Source organism: Anabas testudineus, chromosome 23, assembly GCF_900324465.2.
Source record: "Anabas testudineus chromosome 23, fAnaTes1.2, whole genome shotgun sequence".
NCBI lineage: Eukaryota > Metazoa > Chordata > Actinopteri > Anabantiformes > Anabantidae > Anabas > Anabas testudineus.
The window spans coordinates 2,830,420-2,850,789 of record NC_046631.1 but is presented as its reverse complement, the minus strand read 5'-3'; the positions used below and the strand labels follow the sequence as shown (position 1 = coordinate 2,850,789).

Sequence of the window (20,370 nt, the reverse complement as noted above, 5' to 3'; positions counted from 1 at the left end):
GTAGGTGGTCACTCTAACATTCATTAACTGCAATTCAAGCAGAAAGGTAACTGTAACTTCACATGAATCTCTGCTAAGGTAGGACTTGTTCACATTTACTTGAGTATATTTGAAACTTTAATTCAAAGACATAGGCAAAGACAAAGTATAAATACATAGTCAAAACAGTATCATTTAAGATTTTGTTGGTGATACTGTAGGTTTGTTTCTGCATAAAATGACATTTGAATCTTTTTAAGCTTTGCAAGCTTTGCTACATTCCCTCCAGTTGAATGCTGCAGCAACTCATTTAAAAAACTAGTCATTTGAAAGAGGTTTGTGAATTTCACACCAGAAACAAAAAAACACTACTTCTGATTTCACAAACTCAAGTTCCAATTTTAGCAAGTCATATTGTGTATTTTGTTTTGATTTGTGTTTTCACGGCTTCATTTTTTACAGTGCTGGAGCCGGAGATGAAGACCGAACACTGATGATGGTGGTCACAATATGTAAAAGCAGGGAGGTCAATGTGTACCTTCCAAAGTATGGCCTCTTCGCATTCCTGGCCGTGTTTGTTCTAATCTCTCTGCTGTATTATATGAAGGACCAGGTAAAAACAGGTGCAAAAACACACTTCTTTAGTACACGCAACATTTCAGGTGCAAGGGACTTCAAATATTTACTCAGTCAGGGTAACTACTTTACAGTCTGGTATTTAGTTCATCTTTAAAAGCTACTGTACTCTCATGTGAAGCAAATATCCGTGTATGTTACAGTTATCATTACACACTCTCAAATCAGTTTGCGTCTTGTGCTAATGTGATACTGACTGTTGTATACTGTTCTTGTATTCACTTCATCAGTGGGGTTTGAGAAAAGACAGTCTTTGGTAGACTCATGGTGATTTAATGTGAATATGCATCAATATTCAAAGTGTCTTTTGACTAATAACCCTCACAGCCCACTGTCATGTCCAAACATTAAAGAAACTGTCAGTGATTATGTGCAATGTATCAGAAAAAACGTCTTCTGTTAACTTTATTTAATTGTTTTGCACATTTATTTGACATATCACCATCTGTCTTTTTTTTTTTAGCAAAAATTCAACTCCACCATCCCCACCCAGAAAGTTTCCAATAAATCTAACTTCAGTTATAGTTACTGCAGCTTTCAACCATTGTCCCATGAAGACGCCCTGGAAACACGTCTCCTGCTAGAATCCATCGCTTGGCCGGAGACTCCCCCACTTTCAGTTCCTGTTTCTCTAGAGCAAAGCAGTGATCCTGCCAACAGCACCTTCACAATTCTCCCAAAGAAGGGAGGAGGACAGTGGCATGTGGGAGATCAACTAGAGGTTATGATCCAAATGTATGACTTCCAGGGCCGTGCCAAGAAACTTGGAGGAGATTTCTTACTCGCCCGGCTGCACACCCCGACCCTTGGTGCAGGTGTGGCTGGGCAACTGGTAGATCATCTCAATGGCAGCTATTCTGCTGTCTTCTCTTTGCTCTGGGAAGGAAACGCACACGTTGAGGTGACTTCATAAACTACTGTGTTTGATGTTGTAGTCTTCATATTGACCATTAGCTTAGCTCAACTCCTGCTGCTGTGCCAGTCAACTTTCCATTCTCATGCAGCACAAACAGTGTGAAGTGTGCAATAAAAACAATGGGCCCTCGGTTTTGTTAGGATTTAGCCATTGGACAATTTCCTGGATACTATAAGCGTTCAGCCTGTGATTTACACTTAGAATGAAGCAGGTTTAAGTGATATTCACTTTATTTAACTTTATTATCTTTACAATAGAAACTAAATAATAGGGATCAGTAGAACTCTTTTTTCTAAAACTTTCTATCTTATCAGGTGACACTGGTTCACCCAAGTGAAGCCATCACAGTGCTACGCAGTTTGACCAGCAACCAACCAGACAGGATTTACTTCCAGAGCCTTTTCCGCTCAGGCTCAGTCTCTCAAACAACCACTTGCAACGTATGCCTGAAGCCAACCCAGCCACTGTGCAACTACACTGACCTCCGTACAGGGGACCCTTGGTTCTGCTTCAAGCCAAAGACCCTGAGCTGTGATGCCAGAATCAACCACTCTAAGGGAGGATTCAATCAAAACCTTAAGGCCAAGGAGGACAAACTTTTTCAAAGGTGCTTTTTTTTGCATATGGACATTTTGGAAGCTTTTGTGATCTGTGCATATTTTCTTACCTCTTGGATGCTGCACAACACACTATTATCAACATCATGTTGAAAATAATAGCATTAATTAATGTAATTAATTGTAACTTGTGTGACTTGTAAAATTCAAGTCTATATTCACCATCTAATATTTGGTTTACACTATCTGAGACAATATCTTGGTTATCTTGGTTAATGCTGTGCTCACCAACTACTTTCTAACTTTGTCAGGTGTTGGAGGAGTGGAGGGTAGTATGTGAGTAACACGTGTCATTTTATGCACTTTCTATCAGTGGTGTCAACATGAAAGTCTCCATTCAGGCTTCAGGATCCGCCAATGTCACTGTGTTACCCACCAAGAAAGGTAAAGCACAATTGCTATTACAATTAACACTGGTTATAATAACTATACTGCAAAGTGAACAGTACAGGCACAGTAATGAACATTGATGAAACAAATTTTGTTACTAGTGTTCTTCTCAAGCTGACTTAACCACATCACTCCACATGAAAACTGAATCTATAACAGGTTAGGAGGGTGGCACGAACTGTTAGCAGTATTTGTTGTGCTTAGGCAACAAAGACAAGCCATAAGAGCAAGGGCACCCCTTAGGGGTAGCAGTGGGGTCCGTGGCCACCCCTGGAAAATTGCTGGCCACCCCACTGACCCCAGAGAAGCTTCCCTCCCTTTAAGAAATCCTATTTATTTCATACAAACTATACAGTAATCTCCAATCAAGACAATAATGAAAAACTTAAAATGATAAATACTGAACTACCTATGTAATTCCTATGTTATTGTTTTGTTGTAATATAAGACAAGATAGACTTTTAATAAGACCATAGTGGGGAAATTCCCATGTTCACAGCAGCAGAGGCAACAGAGATGAGCACAAGAAAATCTTTAAAAACAACCCTATAAATATTTAAACAAATAAATAATATTTACAGTGCTTTGGGATTAAGATTTTATGTACTGAATATTGCACCTCCTATGACTAATGTATGAATTTGAATACAGCAAATTTCATAACACCTTAAGTTACATATACTTGTACTAATATTATTATTATTACAATTGTTGCTATTATGATTTTCTTACTGCATTAATCCTTCCCTTCTTTTAAACATGTCAAAATCTTCCACCTTTAATTAACAGCTGCGCAGACTATTGGTTGGTAAGTCCTTTCTACTCAGTGCTACTGTCCATATCTATCGTTTGGAAGGCTATGATTAACAACTTACGTGATTCTGTAGTGTTTTGTAGTTCTTGTTTAAATTGCCATTGCCATATTAGTGTCATTAAATGCTACTGTCATAAACCTTTGTTTTGGTCATTTTATGGGAATTGTTCAAAATTACAAAATTACACCACCTTATGATTTAATTCTCTGACCTCTCAGGTCAATCAAAAATGGAGAACAGAAGTGTCAGTTCTGGACCCTCTGGATTTTACTATCAGGGTGCATGGCGAGCACTGGGTGGCATCACAGTTCACCAGTTTGACTCCTCTTCTGCCAGTCAGTGCCTGAAAGGCAAGGTGGTCCACATGTACGGAGACTCCACCATCAGGCAGTGGTTTGAATACCTCGTCGCAGCACTACCAGGTAGCTGACCCAGTGGGACTTCTGGCAGCAGTTTTCTTGTATTGACAGTGAAGCTTATTCTGTTCCCTCTGTTATACATTTAGATCTCAAGGAGTTTAACCTGCACACCTCAAAGCAAGTTGGACCATTCATGGCCTTGGACTACACAAACAACATCTTGGTGACATACCGCTGCCATGGTCCTCCTATCCGTTTTCGTGAGATCCCAACCAGCGAACTGCGTTACATTGCCAATGAACTAGATGGCATAAGGGGAGGCACCAACACCATCGTAGTTGTTGGCATCTGGTCCCACTTTAGCACTTTCCCAGTTGAAGTTTACATTCGGCGGCTGCAGAGCATTAAAAAGGCCATAGGGCGTCTCCTAGACAGGTCTCCAAACACTGTAGTCATCATTCGGACTGCAAACCTCAAAGCTTTGACACTTTATGAGACACTTACGAACAGCGACTGGTACTCGCTACAGCGCGACAAGGTGCTCAGAGCTGTGTTCAGAGGACTTAATGTTCATCTAGTAGATGCCTGGGAGATGAGTTTGGCCCACTCCCTGCCACACAGCCTCCATCCACAACCTCCCATTATTAAAAATATGTTTGATGTCCTCTTGTCATATATATGCCCTCAGATGGCCGGCTAGATCGGCATTTGTTGCCAAATGAGCATGGACTGCTTAGTTTACATGTTTAACATGGTTCTGTGTTTTTCCTTCAGAAGTCCTGGTGCATGCACAAACTAGATTAACTAATTATGAGTTGTCTATTTTTAACTAGAGCACAAAAGAATTAGTACAGAATATAAGTAAGCTACAAGTCAGGTTGGGGTGGGATATTACATTTTAAAATATTTCTGTCCCTCTCCTGTTGTTGATTTAAACAGGGGACGAAAGGTCAAAAGGTAAAAAAAAACCCACAAAAAAGAAATATTTTCAGGTTGCGCCTTAGTTTAAAGTGTAACTTGATTCGAAATCCACTTATTTGAGTTGATATAAACCTGTGTGCAATTATCAGTTCTTGTCCTGGTCATCAGCAGAAAATCACTTCAGATATGAGCAAGCTTCTCCTGTTATTCCCTTAGTTGCTGCTAAATTGTTGAAGATAAATATTTGTGATATAAATTTTGTTTTAAATTCTGCAACCCCATAAGCAACAAGCAGCAGTTCATTGTGTGTTCTGACACATGTTGATGATGGCAAACATAAAAATCCATGCTGACTCCACCACAACATTGTAACCACCAGATAGTGCTAATGGGTGCAAACAGAAATGACATGTACTCCAAACTCAAACTTCATATATGTATTCATTGTTGATCACATAATGTGTTTTAAGAAAATAAAAACATTGTGACATGTTCAGCTAAAGAAAGCATTTAATGAATATGTTTACAGTGAAATGTTCCATTAACAGATACTTTGTGGGCATTATTACTTTAGCACTACAAGTGACAGTTCATATTTGTTCAGATATTGTTTTAAGTAGATTTTTGTAACAATAAAATTACAGTTTGTGTGCATTCCTATAAACCTATTGGCCGCATTCCCAATTCAAATGTCTCTAAGTTTGAAAGGCATTACTCAATGCTGACCGTGAAACGTGATAAAGTAGAATACCAAACTCACTGTGCTACTACAGCAAAAGCCAACATGAAGTTAAAAAAAGGTGGACTTTTCTACAGACTTGATCATCATTCTAGTGGCCTTGACCGAGTACGGTTCAGAAGTTTTCCAAGTGTGCCAGTGAAGGCCGGACGCCCAACCCATGTGGTTTCCTGCAGGATGCCAGTCACCATTCAGACTGGCAGAGCCACAGCGACTGTACCACCAACCACCACCTTCTGAAGCGGCACATTCGCTTTCAACAATATCACCGAAGATGCACGGGGAGCAGCCGTCGTTGTCGCGGTCAGCAGTGCTGAAGCCGTGGTGGTTCTGGTCAATGCCTTCATGGGCTCCACGGATGGCATCCCCTTTGGTCAGAGTTGGAAACACATTTCTTACTCAAGTAAGGTAAAAAGGCTCATTTAACAATGAAATGCAAACCAATCCCGTTACAGTTGTGTGGCTGAAAAATGGCAAGACCAAAGGTGTTACAAAGACCACAGTACCTGCGTTTCCCCTGTATTTTCCAACATTCAGCCTGTAAGCTGTTTTCTCACTGCCCACTCGAAAGTTTTTGTACTCCGCAAAAGCCGTGCTGCCATGGTGGTCCCACAGGTCGATCCTCATGGTCCACTTCTTGGCCCTGTCCTTGGTCAGAGAGTAGACCTTGTTCAGGCCAAGCCAGTGGTCCTCTGATGGAGTCAATAGAGCACAAAGAAAGGATCCATTTAAAACAACAGGACACAACATATTAAATCACCTGCAGACAAGTCAGGCTCAGGTGAAAGATCAGATCATTGTAATTTGAGCTTGTAATTGTCGATGATGTGGCTGTTTGTCCAGACAATGTTTTCCCCCAGGTGCAGTTTGTGTTCATGTGTAATTTCTGTGAGAGAAATTCTAATTTGATTTTAACGCTGTAATGTGATGACCTATATCTCTTTAGTGAATGATTCTATCCACAGGAGGATAGCAATTTGTGTTTTTTCCTGTCAATAACACAATGGAAAACATTATCTCTACTACTGGACTCCTAATCCTTTAAACTCTCTGTGTTTCTATGTGTTTAAATAAGACTTCTAAGGGCTTTTCGCAAGGTGTTTTGTAAGGTGTGTCGCAGTCACCACAAATTACATCAGAGCCTCACACTGCTTAACAAACACAAACCGTTTTAAACTCTCTCAGGCTTAATACAGCTTAATAAAACAGCAGCTAACCCTGCTGCTGCAGTTCTTACCTTTCAGATTTCCAAAGCCGTTTTTGTATTCTGCCCATGGCTTGTTAAAGGAAACCAATCCCCCACTGCGCTTCTGAAACACCGTCCAACCTCCATCTGCTCGCATCTCACAGTACACCTGAGCAGGTAGAAAAGCACGTCAGACTAAAACAAAACGTGAAAGACATCCAGGCACTTCCCTGGAAAATATCACATTATGTGTCACAAACTCATGATTTTCATGTCATTGTGTGACTTGATTCCAGTCACTATTTTATTTATTATAGGGCGACTTCACCAATTAAGCTTATTTCATTATTATCAGTAATATTATTAAAGTGTTTATCAGTCCTAAACCACAGCTTGAGAGTCATAGGAGCTTGCAGAGTTGTAGAAGTTGCAGCTGTTAGCAACTGTCTGGGCAACTGTCTCACTATGTAGAACAGTAACCCAGTTTTACTTGTATAACAGGTGCTTTGCATATAACAACAACTGCATCATCTGTTGTTGAGTCAGCAGGTTAGCAGCGATCATAAAACATATACACTCCAGTAGTGCAGACTGTGGTACTGATAATTGTCCCTTCTGCCAGTGAGGTGTTTTTGTTGGTAATGGTAGTGAGAAATATGGTAATTTGCTGTGGAACTATAGTGTCATATTGAACTAAGATCATTTCTCTTGCACCGGACAGTAAGGGACATTTTGTTATTGGTATTATTTATTACATTGCTAAATTTAACACTTGTTCCTCATCATAATTCTTACATTACATTACATTCACTGGTAAAACTATTATTTGAAATTGCTTTGTAAACAATACCTTGAAGGGTCTCTTCACCCTGGGAGGCTGGATTAGATAGACTCCGCTGCGTGCTTGAGGTGAGAGAGCCTTAATCTGTGTGCAGTCTGTTCCTGAGGTTGTAAAAACAAGACCAACATTTAGTATGAATTACTTTTACAATACTTCGTATCTTGCTTAATTTGTGTGCATAAACTGTAAGCAATAACAAAACGCGCCATACCTCGAGGAGTAATTGTTTGTTGCTCTTCCTTGCAATACAACAGGAACATGTTTTAATGTGAGTACTGAACTTTAACATATACATATACACAACATCCAGAGCTTTACTTTGTTTTTCTTTGATATTCAAATATTTAGTTTTACCTTAAGCTGTCCCGCGCAGCCCAAGAGAAACACCAAGATGATTCCACAACACCCAGGCAGGTGCCTCATTTTGACTGACGTCCCAAGTTTCAGAGAATAATAGTGTTAATACATAATCAGATGTGTCTCAGTGTGTTTTCTAAAGACGTCTGCAGTTTACAGCTTACCACTTGCACGGTGACAGAAGTGTAAAACGCTGCCAGTAAAAGTTGATAATGTCTTTCCCCACTTACCTGTGTGCTGGATGGACCTCGTCTCCCAGCTCAAATTCCACACAACAAGCAGCGCCTTTTCATATGGGCTACTAACACCACTCCTTCTTCCTGCTTTTAGTGAATGCTGCAATTTCCAGTTAAGTCATACAGAGCCAGCCATCTGAGGAAGCTCCCCCCCTATTTCTCTCATGTAATTTGTTCTTTTTACAAAGTGCACAAACAACTTTGACAAATACATTTTAACAGCTGCAGTAGAATCTGTTTTAAATGAGCCCAGCAGTGTTTACTGCCTCGTTTCTCTTTTCTTTTCCCCATTTGGCTTTAGCAGACACATCTCAGTTGTGTGACTGTGTGAATCAGGCACTCAAAGTTGAACTGCTGCTAATAAAAATGAGGGAGATCAAAAAGCAGAAGGAAATCTGCAATTTAAGTGCAATTTTAGAATTTCTGTAGTTAACTGCTTATCACTCTTAAGCATCACTGCCACCGTCAGTGAGCTGAAAAAAACTGTATTTCCTCCTTAAAAACTGAACTTATTTTCCCAATTTGTCCCGCACTCAAAATTCTTCAAGTCTTTCTGCACCAGCAGACCGAGAAATAAGTTCTGTCGTGCCGAGAACTGTAATGATCCTCAGAGCAGTACAGACTCCAGGACTGGTCCGTGTACCCAAATCCACAGAGATGAGCCCGGCCATCGACAACATCCACCCAGCATCCTCGCCACTCCACCTCCCAATACTTTTATAGCATTAATGAGCTCCAGGGACACAATAACCCAATAGTGAGTGGTCGTGAGAGCAACAATTAACCAGGCCAATGGTTTCCCTGTTTTTTGTAAATATGTAATAAACTTATTGATATAAACCAAAATAACAAAGGTCATCACAACTAGATATTTGTTAGGTGAAATGAAGAAAGATCCAAATTAAATCAGGTCAAAAGCCCAAATCTGAAATGGGTCTCTATGTTGCCATCTGTTGGACAAATGACAGTAGAACATGAGTGAAATTAGTGAAAAGGCTGGAGGTTTATTCGGATTGGAGCTTCCTGAGCTGAGGACTGAGGCAAAATCAGCACAGCATTTCTGACTTGAAGGCCAGTTTTTGTATATTGTAATCATCCTTTACCTTCAATATGCTTCTTTTGTGTTGTTTCAGCCCCCTGCTACAGGGTGTCAGGGTCTCTATTGTAGATTGCTGACTGCATGTAAGGCTCAGGTCAATACTGACTGCCAGCAGTGCAAAATGAATGGATACCAACACACACGCTGTGCTTCCTGACAACCAACATGATGTGGAACTGGAATAAGAGCTCTAAGCAAGAAAGGAAGCCACCTACTGTGGTTATGTCAGCCAATAAAATGAGGACTCCAGGAAGTAATTAGTGCTACACTGAGGATATTTTAATTCAAATTCAGATTAACCTGAATGTGTGCGTACAACATAAATGATGTTACCACTGGTATTTTAACACTAATTTGAATATTTCTCTATTTTAATTTACCATCTCCAGATAATATGAATGCACTATGAACAGTTGAATAAGATCATTCACAGTATGTTTTTAATAACAACTTTTTTAACATACAGATAGAACTACAGCAAATGAACAATTTGTTGACTGTAGTGGTTAAAATGTGTATGCATACATGTGACCATCAAAAGTAATTATAAGACTTATAGAGCAGTGTCTATAAATGACTGATGTCAGCATGTTCCTGGTGTTTCAAACCCAGACAGGCCACTGTGTGACTGATCATCTGAGCCATCATACCTGATCAGCAAATCCCCTGACTTTCTGTTTGTGTGATTCTGTCAGCATCTTTTGTTTGTTAGAGTCACCGTACATTTACCTCACACACTCACACAAACAGTAATCTGTGGACATGCTGATGAACACTGGAACACACCTTCTGCCTTCAGGAAGCAGGAAAGATAGTCTGAGGTGGAAATGGGGACCAGCAACAGTAGGATTAGTTTTAGCACTGATCTCGTTTGCACTAAAAACTGCGGCCTGTGTGGTGCATCACAGAAAACAGATATCTCTCCTGCAGCTGCCCTGGAGGCTCTATGAGGATCAGGTGATACAAATTTTTTTGTGCCCAGGCAGGAGGTTTCCTGTCATAACCAGCTTTCGAAATCTTCTCTTCCTGCTCATTTTCCCTACGTGCATCAACTCCATCCAAAGACTCCGGTCCAAATGTATCCGAATATGGTTTCTCCAGAGCTTTTAGGGCCCTGTTGATCTGATCGTTAAAGCAAAACAATATTTAAATGGCAGAAAATGTATTAAAATCTAATAAAAATACATAAATACAGTTGTTTTTCACAGATCCATTGAGATAAACTGTCTCAGTCTATTAAGGCAGCTACTGTTTCTACAAAGAATCAGTGAAACAAAGTGTCCTGACCTCTGAGAAGTCTCCCTGTTCTGCAGCCTCAATTGCATTCTGGGCGATGTAGTTGCGCAGGACATGTCTGGGATTGTTGCTATTCATCACACAGAGCCGCTGCTTTTTGATGAGATGCAAGTCATCTGTGCCATCACACTCTTTAGCTAAACGTTTCCTATTGTTTCAGCACGAGGAGAATTACAAAACCAGTCCTGTTTTAGTACTATGTTCAGTGATGCAGCTTTTCAAGTTATACATGGTCACTTATGTTTTTGTTAAATCCAAAAAGCGTGGCTATAAATCAACACCAGTTAACATTCGACTCTTCTTCCTCTTGTTTTTCTGGACTTACCTGTATTGTCTGATCCAGCGAATCCATTCATCACGTTGCTTTTTCTTAAGCTCTTCTTGGTCTGTCTCAAACAGATCCTTCAGGTGGCCAATGCGTTCAAGCTGCTGGGCCACACCTGTCCTGTCTGACGCCATGCTAAACATGACTGGGTCGGTTTGTGCCATGGACAGAATCATTGCTAACTCTCTAGACACAGGGGAGATACTAAAGATGAGTGGAAAAAGGGTTGATTTTGGCCATAAATCTAGCTGTAATTCCTCATCTGTTTAATACTAATGTGCTTTTACCAAATACTACAACACACACGTTGAACTTACATATTGTCTTGGTAGGACTTTTCCCCAAAATGCTAGTATATGAAAGAAAAAATAGACAATCAAAGAGACTTAGTCATTTGAAACCACTAGCAAATAGATAGTATTTAATGCACAATCTGTAGTGTATGGTGGATATGGTGGTTTCTTCTTAAAGCAGTTGAAATGACACATGTTCCTCCACCACACAACCCCTCACTTCTCCTCCATAGTTGGCTTGTTAGTCACCTTCAGCTCCTCAGTCGAGGCACACTGGTCTAGGATGAGGTCCACTACTGGTCCCACTGTGGCCTTGTCACTGCTGTCGTCCTCAGGCCAGGGAACACGGCTCAACAGGTGGAAAGTGTTGGTAAAATCGGCACCTGAAAACATTTGCTGTTATAGTGCCGTGAAACACAGGATTTAGAAAAACCTAATTATTGATTATTACACTAATGATACTATAAACCTAATTATTGATTATTACACTAATAATACTATAAACCTAATTATTAATATTATTATACTAATGATACTATCATTCGTATTTGCTTTTACCAGTGATGTGCATGACACGCAGCAGGTCTGATACAAGCTCGCTGTCCTCTGCCTCTTCTTTTCTCACAAGGCCCAGCTTCTTCCTCATGATGCAAAGGTAGAAGGCTTCGTATGTGGCCATGAATTCATCCAGGATAGCTCGTGCCTCGGCTGCATCCAACTCAGAGCCCAACGCTTCAGCCAGGCGAGCCAGGTTCCAGCGGCACACTGACGGCTGGGCTTGGTATGAGTAACGGCCTCTTTTGTCCGAGGCATTGCAGATAAAATCTGGATCAAATCTGACAAACAAAGTAGAGTTTTCAGATTAATTAGAGTAATTACAAGATTTCCACTTTCAGCAACATACCTGTCCATGAAACCAAAGGGTCCATAATCCAGAGTTAGACCCACGATGCTCATGTTGTCAGTGTTTAGAACACCATGGCAAAAACCAACACACTGCCACTGTGCCACTAGTTTAGCTGTTCGCGTCATCACCTGCGTGTGAACAAGTCAAAGGTGATGATTAAAATGGATAAACACCAGCTTTAACTAAACCGACAAGAAAAGCAGGCTGATTTCTGAACAGTATTTACCATGACTCAAACTTCACCTCTCTGAAAAAAGCCATATTCCTGTCTTTCCGGTTGCTGTGTGCCTGCTTAATGCCAGGATAGTAATTCTCAATGACATAATCCAGCAGCTGGGCGCGAATGTCATCCCGCCCTGCACTGGGGCCCTGCAGGCCGGAGAAACCATCCCTGCCACGAAAGATCTCAAAAGATCCAAACCTAGAAGAAAAGGGAAGAGGGACTTCATGACGTGATGACACAGCAGCACACGTTTTTGACACTGATAAAAGTCTGGGAGATTTTTAAACCTGATGAAGGAAGGGGCAAGGCGCAGGACGGCCGAGCAGCGCTCACGAATGCGGCGGCCACTGTTGAGTGGATCTCTGCTTACATAGAGGTCAGAGGTCACGAGGGAGGCTGCACGGGTGCTGGGTATGCCCAGGGCTGCCATGGCCTCACTGCACAGGAACTCTCTGATGCTAGAGCGTAGCACCTTCCTGCCGTCACCATCCCTGAGGAGGTTTGTCACACACTTTCATTGGATACTCAGCTCTGCATAACACTGTTGTGAATACCAGGGATGTCCAATGCTGCAAATCCACTCTGCTGTGTTTATGGCACACATAAAACTAAATTGCCTCAAACACTACTACACATGTTTGTAATAGAACAAACCAGCTGGAGACACTGAAGGTGCAGAGATTTGAGCTCACAGCTGCTAGGCAATGGACACATTTGATGAGTGCCAAGCAGTTAAGCTCTTAAGCAGCTCTCCCTGGAGTTAATGTGAGTGTGTTCATGAACAATTTGAAGCAGTTATGTCAAATGCAGAAATGAAAACTCCTATAATCTAAAAGTGATCATTAGAAACTAAGCATTGGGCTACCTGGAGTAAGGTGTGACTCCTGCACCTTTAACCTGAATCTCCCATCGCCCGTGGGTGCCCGACTCTACCTCCCCTAGGTACATCACAGCTCCATCTCCCAGTTGACCCGCAAACAGCCCAAACTGGTGTCCGCAGTAACAGTGCGCAGCCGGCTCGGAGCCCGGCAGCACCCTGGAGCCGCTCATGTATTCCGCAGCCAGTGGATCACACCGCACATCGTGCGCACTCAGGCCGAGCAGAGCCAGCGCTGACGGGGACAGGCACGCGAGGTTCGGGCGGAGCAGCGGCTGGAGAGCCCGGATTCGGGAGTAACACGCCGCAGGGACCGTCCGTGGCCCGGGCTCCTCTGACTCATCCACCGGCAGCTTTTTCAGCGCGGTGTTGTGGAAGAGGAGACGCTCCAGAGCCGTGGGCGCGCACTGAGAGGTCTCCATCAGGACTGGAGCTGTAAGGACCCACTGCAGCAGGTTGTAACAGTGATCAGTGCTGGTTAATAACTAAGTCCAGTTACTCACTTAACCACTTTAACCTATCTCATAGTTAGATAAGATGCTGTGGCTCCTTCTTATTATTGGACTTTTTTTTCCTTTGACATATTTTTATTTGCAGTTTGTGCCACGTGTGAAATGAGCTCACACTAAATATTTTGTCCTTTTGCAAAGTTTCACTGGTGCATATCCTCCAACATTAGATTTTTTTAACAGGTAAACATTTCTACTGCAACATGGATGAGGATTTTATTAGCATGCATAAGTCTCATGGGAAACTCCGGAGTCCCCGAGTCCTCCTGGTGTGTTCCCTCGCAATAGTCTTGCGTTATCTCTGGTCTATTCTGAGAGGATAACCCGTGTCCTGCAGTAGATCCCCGTGTTATTAGGCTGTGACACTGACTGTCAGTAGCTGGGATTACAGCTTGGATGATTGTTATCGAGTTAGAGCGCAGTGTCCTCACCTAATAATGCTGTGTAACTGCAGTGACAGTGTATTATTAAAGATAGAAATGTAAATAATTTTTTTTTTTCAAATACAGAAAAACAAATCTACTATTTGGCACTAACACATCAAAAAATGAGACATATATATTTTCTCCTTTGGAGCCTTTAAAACCTCAGGGACACCGTTAAAGTGTTTGGTATTGTTCAGTTCTTTGGTGATGCAGCGGTGAAGTGGAGAGTGTCCACAAGGCGGCGATAACAACAAGAAGACGTCACATGCTGTACAATGTAAATAGAGAAGAAGAAGAAGAAGAAGCAGAAGAAGAGGCAGCAGCCTCGACAGCAAACATAAGTTAAATGCACATTTTAGTTATTTGTTTAAAGTTACGCTTTTACTGGGATGCATCGTGAAATTTAGCAGATGCGGTTTGCAAATAGTTAATAACGTTAATCAAATCGTTGTCATCCACTAATAACCAGTAGCAGGCAACTGTGATTTACTTAGCAGGTTAGCTGGCTAGCTGGCTAACAGCAGTTAACGCTGGTCAAAGTTTTAAACAGCGGCGTTAAAAGATGGACTCGGCTGTTTTCACGGCCATTTCTAAAGGTTGGTAAGTCGTCTAACCAAGAATGAATAAAACAATTTTCGATAACTTAGACAACGTTGACTTTTGTCAGTGTTTCTATTCTAGCTAGCTAAGTGAACTCCGTTAGCTAGCTTATCTTCGGATAGTAGTATTATAGAACGTCTTTCATTATATATCACATGTAGTCTTTCATGGATATTGTGTTGAATAAATGTCACTGCTTTAAATATAGACTCTACAAATATGGTAATAGCTAGCTAGCAGGGTTTCAAAACATTTGGGTTATTGAACATACACTGAGTCTGCGAAGGCTGCATTCAAAACACATATAACGTTGACAAATAAAGTTAAACAAAAACTATAAGGAAGATCCTCCTAATGAACAAGAATAACTGATGGGCATTTTAGTTATTTTTATTTTGTACTTTGTCAATTACTCAGACTTATATGTAATTTTATTACCTATTGTCACACCCATTTCCGTCAAACTGTGACTTGTGAATATATCCCCAGTTTGAAAATGTACCCTAAATGAATACATGTCCTTCCAGACTAAGAAAACATAAGCAGGTGAATTGGGATAAATGGGAGAGATAAATTAGCTTCTTTTAACTTCAGCCTGAGTGTGTTCTTGTTTTTTCCAGATGATCCGTTACCTGTGGCATCACTGCGCCTCCTGGTCCCACCCATCCAGCTCATGACAGCCTCAATGTGGCAGGTTCTGAAGACACAAGATGTCATGAACTACTGGAAAGTGGCAGAATTTGTCTCTTTCGTAACAGACATGGTTCCTGAGCTGCTCATGTACAAGCACAGGACACAGCTTAACCTGGGATTGAGAGCTAGGGTGAGTACAAGTCGAGAAGACAGGAAATTTATTGCAACTGAAATATTATGTTTTGTACCTCAGGAGTGTTCTGGTGTAATTTTTGTTTCTTTTTATAAATCTTAACAGTATATTCTTGAGTTGTGTCGAAATGAAGAGCTTGTGGAACGTGACGTCATATTATCTCACCTGGACAACATTAAATCACAGCATCCCTCCCAGGCAAATGTAAGTGTATCAACTCCTGATTAGTTTGTTGGATTTTTCAAATGACAGCAGTGTTTATACTGTTGAAATTCTGTGTTTTATATTGGTATTTGTTGATTTAAATGAATAGTATTATTGATATATAATTAGATAGATATATAAGCATTGATATATAATATAATTGATCTGCCGCCCCTTGTCAGCCTTCTAGCAGTGAACCTGTCTAATGTGTATGCCTGTGCTGCAGATGGAAGAAACGGAAGAGGAAGAAGCAGCAGTTCACTTTCTGAAGGTGATTCAAACCCTGCTTAAAGATTCTGAAGAGAGAGAAGACTTGTTCCTGGTAACAGTATTTCCTACACCTTATGTGTAATTCTCTGTTGTTATTTGCTGTTATAGGCTAAAAATTCTTATATATGTTAATAATTAGATTTTGTTTTAAGCTAGGTTTCCACAGACATTGCACACATTGTGTTGGTGCATTGTGGTAGTGGGTAGAAAGGCTTTCAGGCATGATTGAATTTGAAATTTACTGTAAAATATAAGCCATTATTTGTAATATTTATAACTTCAATAGCTGAAATTCTTGATGTTGGTGTTGTATTTGTATGCATGCAGTAAACATATATCATTTTTTACATAATCTATTTTATTCTTTTAAAGGAGGTTTTTCCTGCAGTGTATGGACCTCAGTATGACAGTGATCTGCAGACACTGTTTTGGGAGTTCCTCTGTCGACTGGCTCAGCTGTTGCCAGTTCCTGACCTGGAACAGGTGAGAGGTGTCATTTGAACAACATGTAATATACTTTCATATGTAATAAGGAAACAAAGAAAGAATAACATGAATATTTACCACATTAAAAAAACTATTACCACTACTGGGTATCATAATGTTGACTTAACATAGCTGTAGCAAAAAAACCCATCATAAGTTACATGTACAGTAACATATACGGTTATGGGTAATTATCAGCTTGAAAGTACATTCTGAACTATAAGTAATTAATCTATAAAAGTATACATTATGCCAGATACCACTGTATGCATCCAATATGAATGATTTAAGTTCTCCCAGCCAGAACCAAAGTGTATAAATTGTAGCGTTATAGTCTATCCCAGTAACTCATCATGATGTTACTTTACTGTCTTAATCAATCTCTTGTTATTCACACTGAAGTGTAGCAGTTTTTAGTTAATAAAAGTCAGAACACCAAATGACAAATTCCTTTGGAAGATTAGTCACTCATTTAAGGACTCTAGTTGAGTATTCTCATCAATTTCTCACAGACCGTTTTGTGGCTTGGAGCTGAATGTTCTGTGTTGGAGGACTGTGTGCTTTCAGTTTCTGAACCTTCAGACCTGAAGAATTTGCTCCAGCACCACAAACAATATGGGCATTTAGAGCAACACGGTGAGTCACTTCTATAATCAATGCTAGTGTACTTCATTTTGTGTTTTGAAGACGGAAGTGTGTTACAAAAGCTCATGCTCTATGCTTGTGTTTGCAGTTCCACCATCTAGCATGGGCGACAGCATCCTCTCCTCCCTCTCTGCAGAGCCTCCTAGCAGGATGACAAAAACAACAGAACAACTCAGCCAATCAGATCCACTTCAAGACCTCAGTGTTGACACACACACTGTATCATTTGTAGATGATGTAGCAGTTGAAATAATCACAGTCACGGATTACACCGAAGTTGAATTGGGTGCAAGCACTGACATCGATATGGGGGTAGGAGAAAGCTGTTATGAAGAAACAGGCAAGGGAATAGAGGCTGATAAGCAGGAAGTACTTCCTGGAGAGACAAGCAGGGAAGAGGCAGAAGCAACACAAGAAAAAGTTGAAACTAACGTCATCCATTCAGACATTAACAAGGATGTCCCAGGTTCCTCCCAACTCAGAAACTCTATGAGCCCTCACGACTGCCCAGACTGTGAAAAGAAATTTAAGTTTGCCTCTTCACTAATTGCCCACAGGGTCATCCACACTGGGGAACGTCCCCACCAGTGTAACGAATGCGGACGCTGTTTCTCTTTCAGGCAGTCCCTTGACAGACACAAGCACACGCACAAAACAGGACGCAAGTACGACTGTGTCATCTGTGGGGAGTCCTTCCACTCTCTGTCAGCTCGCACAGAGCACAAGCAAACACACATGGGAAATGGAGTTTACACCTGTCAACTGTGCAGCAAGAAGTTCAACTGGGAGCTGGCACTTGCAAAGCACTTAAAAACTCACACTGATGGTCACAGTGCAAACCAACCTACAGAAAGCCACCAGGACAGGCAAGTTGTTAAGTGTGATAAAAATCTCACTGAGGCTCCTGATGAACTTGTTCAGCCCAACTGTCAGGTGCAAGTAGATGACAGTGGTGATCCAGAGACTGCAGATGCTCAAAGCAGCGAGCGTCCCAACTCTGAGCCTGGAGGCCTTGTACCAGAGGTGGACAATGACGTCATTCCTGTGGTTAAGGTTCGCACAAGTGGGCGCAAACGCAAACCGACCATGAAGGTCCAGGTGATTAACTTACAGAAGCAGATTAACTCTGACAGAAGGAAGGAGCTCACCAAGGCGAGCGCTCCAGCGGTGAAGCCCCTGCCCATGACTTGGTAAAAACACCTTCATAAACCACTTTTGACTTATTCTCTTCTTATAAACTGTTTCTTTCATTTTTTTTACAGTGATGCATGTTTTATGGATTTGCGTGCCATTTTACTGTATTAACTATATGTACCTCTTATGTACCATCATAAACCAAAACATCATACGTCAATTATAGCTTTGATTACTACAACCTTAATGCCACTCATTAAGGTTAGGTATTTAACAACCTGCTTTTTTTCCTTTCTCCTGAACAGTGCAGAGCACTCCTATGGTTCACCAGTGGTTTCTTCAAAAGATAGTGATGAAAGTGAGTGGTAACTTGTGTAGAGATCTGAAGAGTGGCATTACGTGTCCTTTTTGACTGATCAAAAATGAGAATAAGGAATTATTTACTATTAATGCTAAAAAGCGTGTCTGCCAAGCCATGTATCCCACAACTTTTTTAAGGATATTCAAGCCAACTATTTACAATCTACCTTACTGAAATTAGATTTACTCTGTATTTTATGTAGTCGCTGAAAATCCCTAAATAGCACTTAAAAAACAAGCATGAAATTTTTCTATTTCATAGCCAATTTTCATTTCTGGCTATAATCATTTTATTTCTCTGTAAGATTCTGTTGCAGATGGCTCATCAGCTGCTTTCTCCTGTCCGAGGTGCTCCTTCCATCATTCAGAAGAAGTGCAGGTCCAGCAGCACATCGACAGTGTTCATTCTGTTGAGATTGAGGAAGACGAGGTTTGGTTGCCGCCTCTTGATGAGGAAGAAGGACGTTTTAGCTGTTCAGACTGTGAAAAGAGCTTTAAGTTTCAATCCTTACTAAAAGCCCACCAGCGTATCCACACAGGGGAGCAGCCCTTCCTGTGCTCTCAGTGTGGGCGGCGCTTCTCTTTCAAACAGTCACTGGAGAGGCACAAGCAGACGCACAAGTCTGGACGTAAGTACGAATGCCTCATCTGCGGGGAGTTCTTCAAGTCCCTGGTGGCTCAGAGGGAGCACAAGAGCACCCACATGGAGAACGGCGAGTATCTGTGTTCTGAGTGTGGGCGGGCATTCGCCTGGAAGTCGGCACTGGTGAGGCATCTGAAGACACACAGCGAAGACGGCGACAAGGTGGAGCGTTCGTACAAATGCCCTCGCTGTGACCTGGGCTTTAGCTGTGCCAGCTATTTAAGCAGGCACCTGCAGACTCACCAGGAAGAAAAAGTACACTCCTGCAACTGTGGAAAGAGCTTCGCCTACCGAGCGGCACTCACAGCACACCAGCGCATCCATCAAAAAGACCGGCCACACACATGCACACAGTGTGGTAAGGGATTCCTCTACAAGGGTGGTCTGCTGAGCCACATGAAGATCCATTCGGAGGACATGCCCTTCATGTGTTCCTTCTGTGGCAAGAGCTTCAAGAGGGAACGCAACATGAAGAAGCATGAGCGCTGCCACACTAGGGAAAACGTTTTCAGCTGCTCGCAGTGCGACAAGAGTTTTGTGTACAAGGCAACTCTGATCAGACATGAGCTGACACATTCAGGCGAGAGGCCTTACCTCTGCTCCGACTGTGGGAAGGGCTTCTTTTCCCACGCCGAACTCCTTAAGCACGAACGTTTTCACACGGGCCACAAGCCCTTCCAGTGCCCCCACTGCGGCAAGAAATTCACTCAGTCTTGCTACTTGACCATCCACCTGCGCTACCACACCGGAGCACGACCGTACTCCTGCAGTGAGTGCGACAAGAGCTTCCTCAGCGCCAACCGCTTGAAAAGACACCAGCGAACACATTCAGGGGAAAGACCGTACCTGTGTGTAGAATGTGGGAAGGGATTCAGGCAGTCATATAATCTGAAAATGCATATCAGAACGCATATCAGGAGGTAATGTAGACAGTCAAGACTTTAACATACTGACAGATTAAGATTTTGGAAATTTAAATATATAAAAGATTGTAGTTCACCCAACTGTAGATTCATTGCAGTATTATTTATTATGTAACAGATGTGCACAGCATCTAGTATAGACACCTCCTAGGAAGAACAAGTTAGTGTTGAATGTCTCATTGTTATACATGGTTGACTGCAGTTGCATGTCATGTTGCGATTAAAGCACACTGAGCAGAGGACTAGGTTTATCACTGCTTTTTTGCCTTACTATCATGGTTCAATAATACTTCTTTCAAAAACCCCTTGGGGAAATTCTTTGTGGACAGGCAG

At 41.6% G+C, this 20,370-nt stretch overlaps 4 protein-coding genes across 6 annotated transcripts; 2 read left to right on the top strand and 2 right to left on the bottom strand.

The window, feature by feature from the left end:
- The first annotated feature begins 45 nt into the window (after positions 1 to 45).
- Positions 46 to 5,074, top strand: LOC113164691 (NXPE family member 3-like). 2 transcript variants are annotated; one of them, XM_026364092.1, is made up of 7 exons: positions 46 to 78; positions 442 to 592; positions 1,079 to 1,516; positions 1,846 to 2,138; positions 2,462 to 2,532; positions 3,572 to 3,775; positions 3,859 to 5,074. In XM_026364092.1, the coding sequence occupies exons 2-7, from the start codon at positions 473 to 475 to the stop codon at positions 4,410 to 4,412; spliced, it is 1,680 nt and encodes a 559-aa protein (XP_026219877.1). In that variant the 5' UTR covers positions 46 to 78; positions 442 to 472; the 3' UTR covers positions 4,413 to 5,074. The 2 variants fall into 2 exon arrangements, with proteins under 2 accessions (XP_026219877.1, XP_026219878.1); XM_026364093.1 differs by lacking the exon at positions 46 to 78 and adding an exon at positions 298 to 314.
- A 51-nt stretch (positions 5,075 to 5,125) lies between these two features.
- On the bottom strand, positions 5,126 to 8,144 carry LOC113164692 (fibrinogen-like protein 1). The gene is made up of 7 exons (XM_026364094.1): positions 7,987 to 8,144; positions 7,754 to 7,827; positions 7,611 to 7,638; positions 7,409 to 7,500; positions 6,610 to 6,727; positions 5,879 to 6,064; positions 5,126 to 5,740 (listed from the first exon to the last, which is right to left on the bottom strand). Exons 2-7 carry the CDS (start codon positions 7,820 to 7,822, stop codon positions 5,424 to 5,426), a joined length of 810 nt encoding a protein of 269 aa, XP_026219879.1. The 5' UTR covers positions 7,823 to 7,827; positions 7,987 to 8,144; the 3' UTR covers positions 5,126 to 5,423.
- Positions 8,145 to 9,594: 1,450 nt separating this feature from the next.
- Positions 9,595 to 13,434, bottom strand: selenoo2 (selenoprotein O2). Its single transcript, XM_026363426.1, has 9 exons — positions 13,001 to 13,434; positions 12,423 to 12,626; positions 12,156 to 12,333; positions 11,910 to 12,040; positions 11,564 to 11,841; positions 11,226 to 11,388; positions 10,713 to 10,898; positions 10,379 to 10,535; positions 9,595 to 10,213 (listed from the first exon to the last, which is right to left on the bottom strand). The coding sequence occupies exons 1-9, from the start codon at positions 13,432 to 13,434 to the stop codon at positions 9,968 to 9,970; spliced, it is 1,977 nt and encodes a 658-aa protein (XP_026219211.1). The 3' UTR covers positions 9,595 to 9,967.
- An 812-nt stretch (positions 13,435 to 14,246) lies between these two features.
- Positions 14,247 to 20,277, top strand: LOC113164024 (zinc finger protein 135-like). 2 transcript variants are annotated; one of them, XM_026363111.1, is made up of 9 exons: positions 14,247 to 14,542; positions 15,167 to 15,369; positions 15,478 to 15,576; positions 15,803 to 15,898; positions 16,219 to 16,329; positions 16,845 to 16,968; positions 17,066 to 18,167; positions 18,417 to 18,469; positions 18,777 to 20,277. In XM_026363111.1, exons 1-9 carry the CDS (start codon positions 14,509 to 14,511, stop codon positions 20,036 to 20,038), a joined length of 3,084 nt encoding a protein of 1,027 aa, XP_026218896.1. In that variant the 5' UTR covers positions 14,247 to 14,508; the 3' UTR covers positions 20,039 to 20,277. The 2 variants fall into 2 exon arrangements, with proteins under 2 accessions (XP_026218896.1, XP_026218897.1); XM_026363112.1 differs by having other exon boundaries at positions 14,247 to 14,546.
- Positions 20,278 to 20,370: the final 93 nt, after the last annotated feature.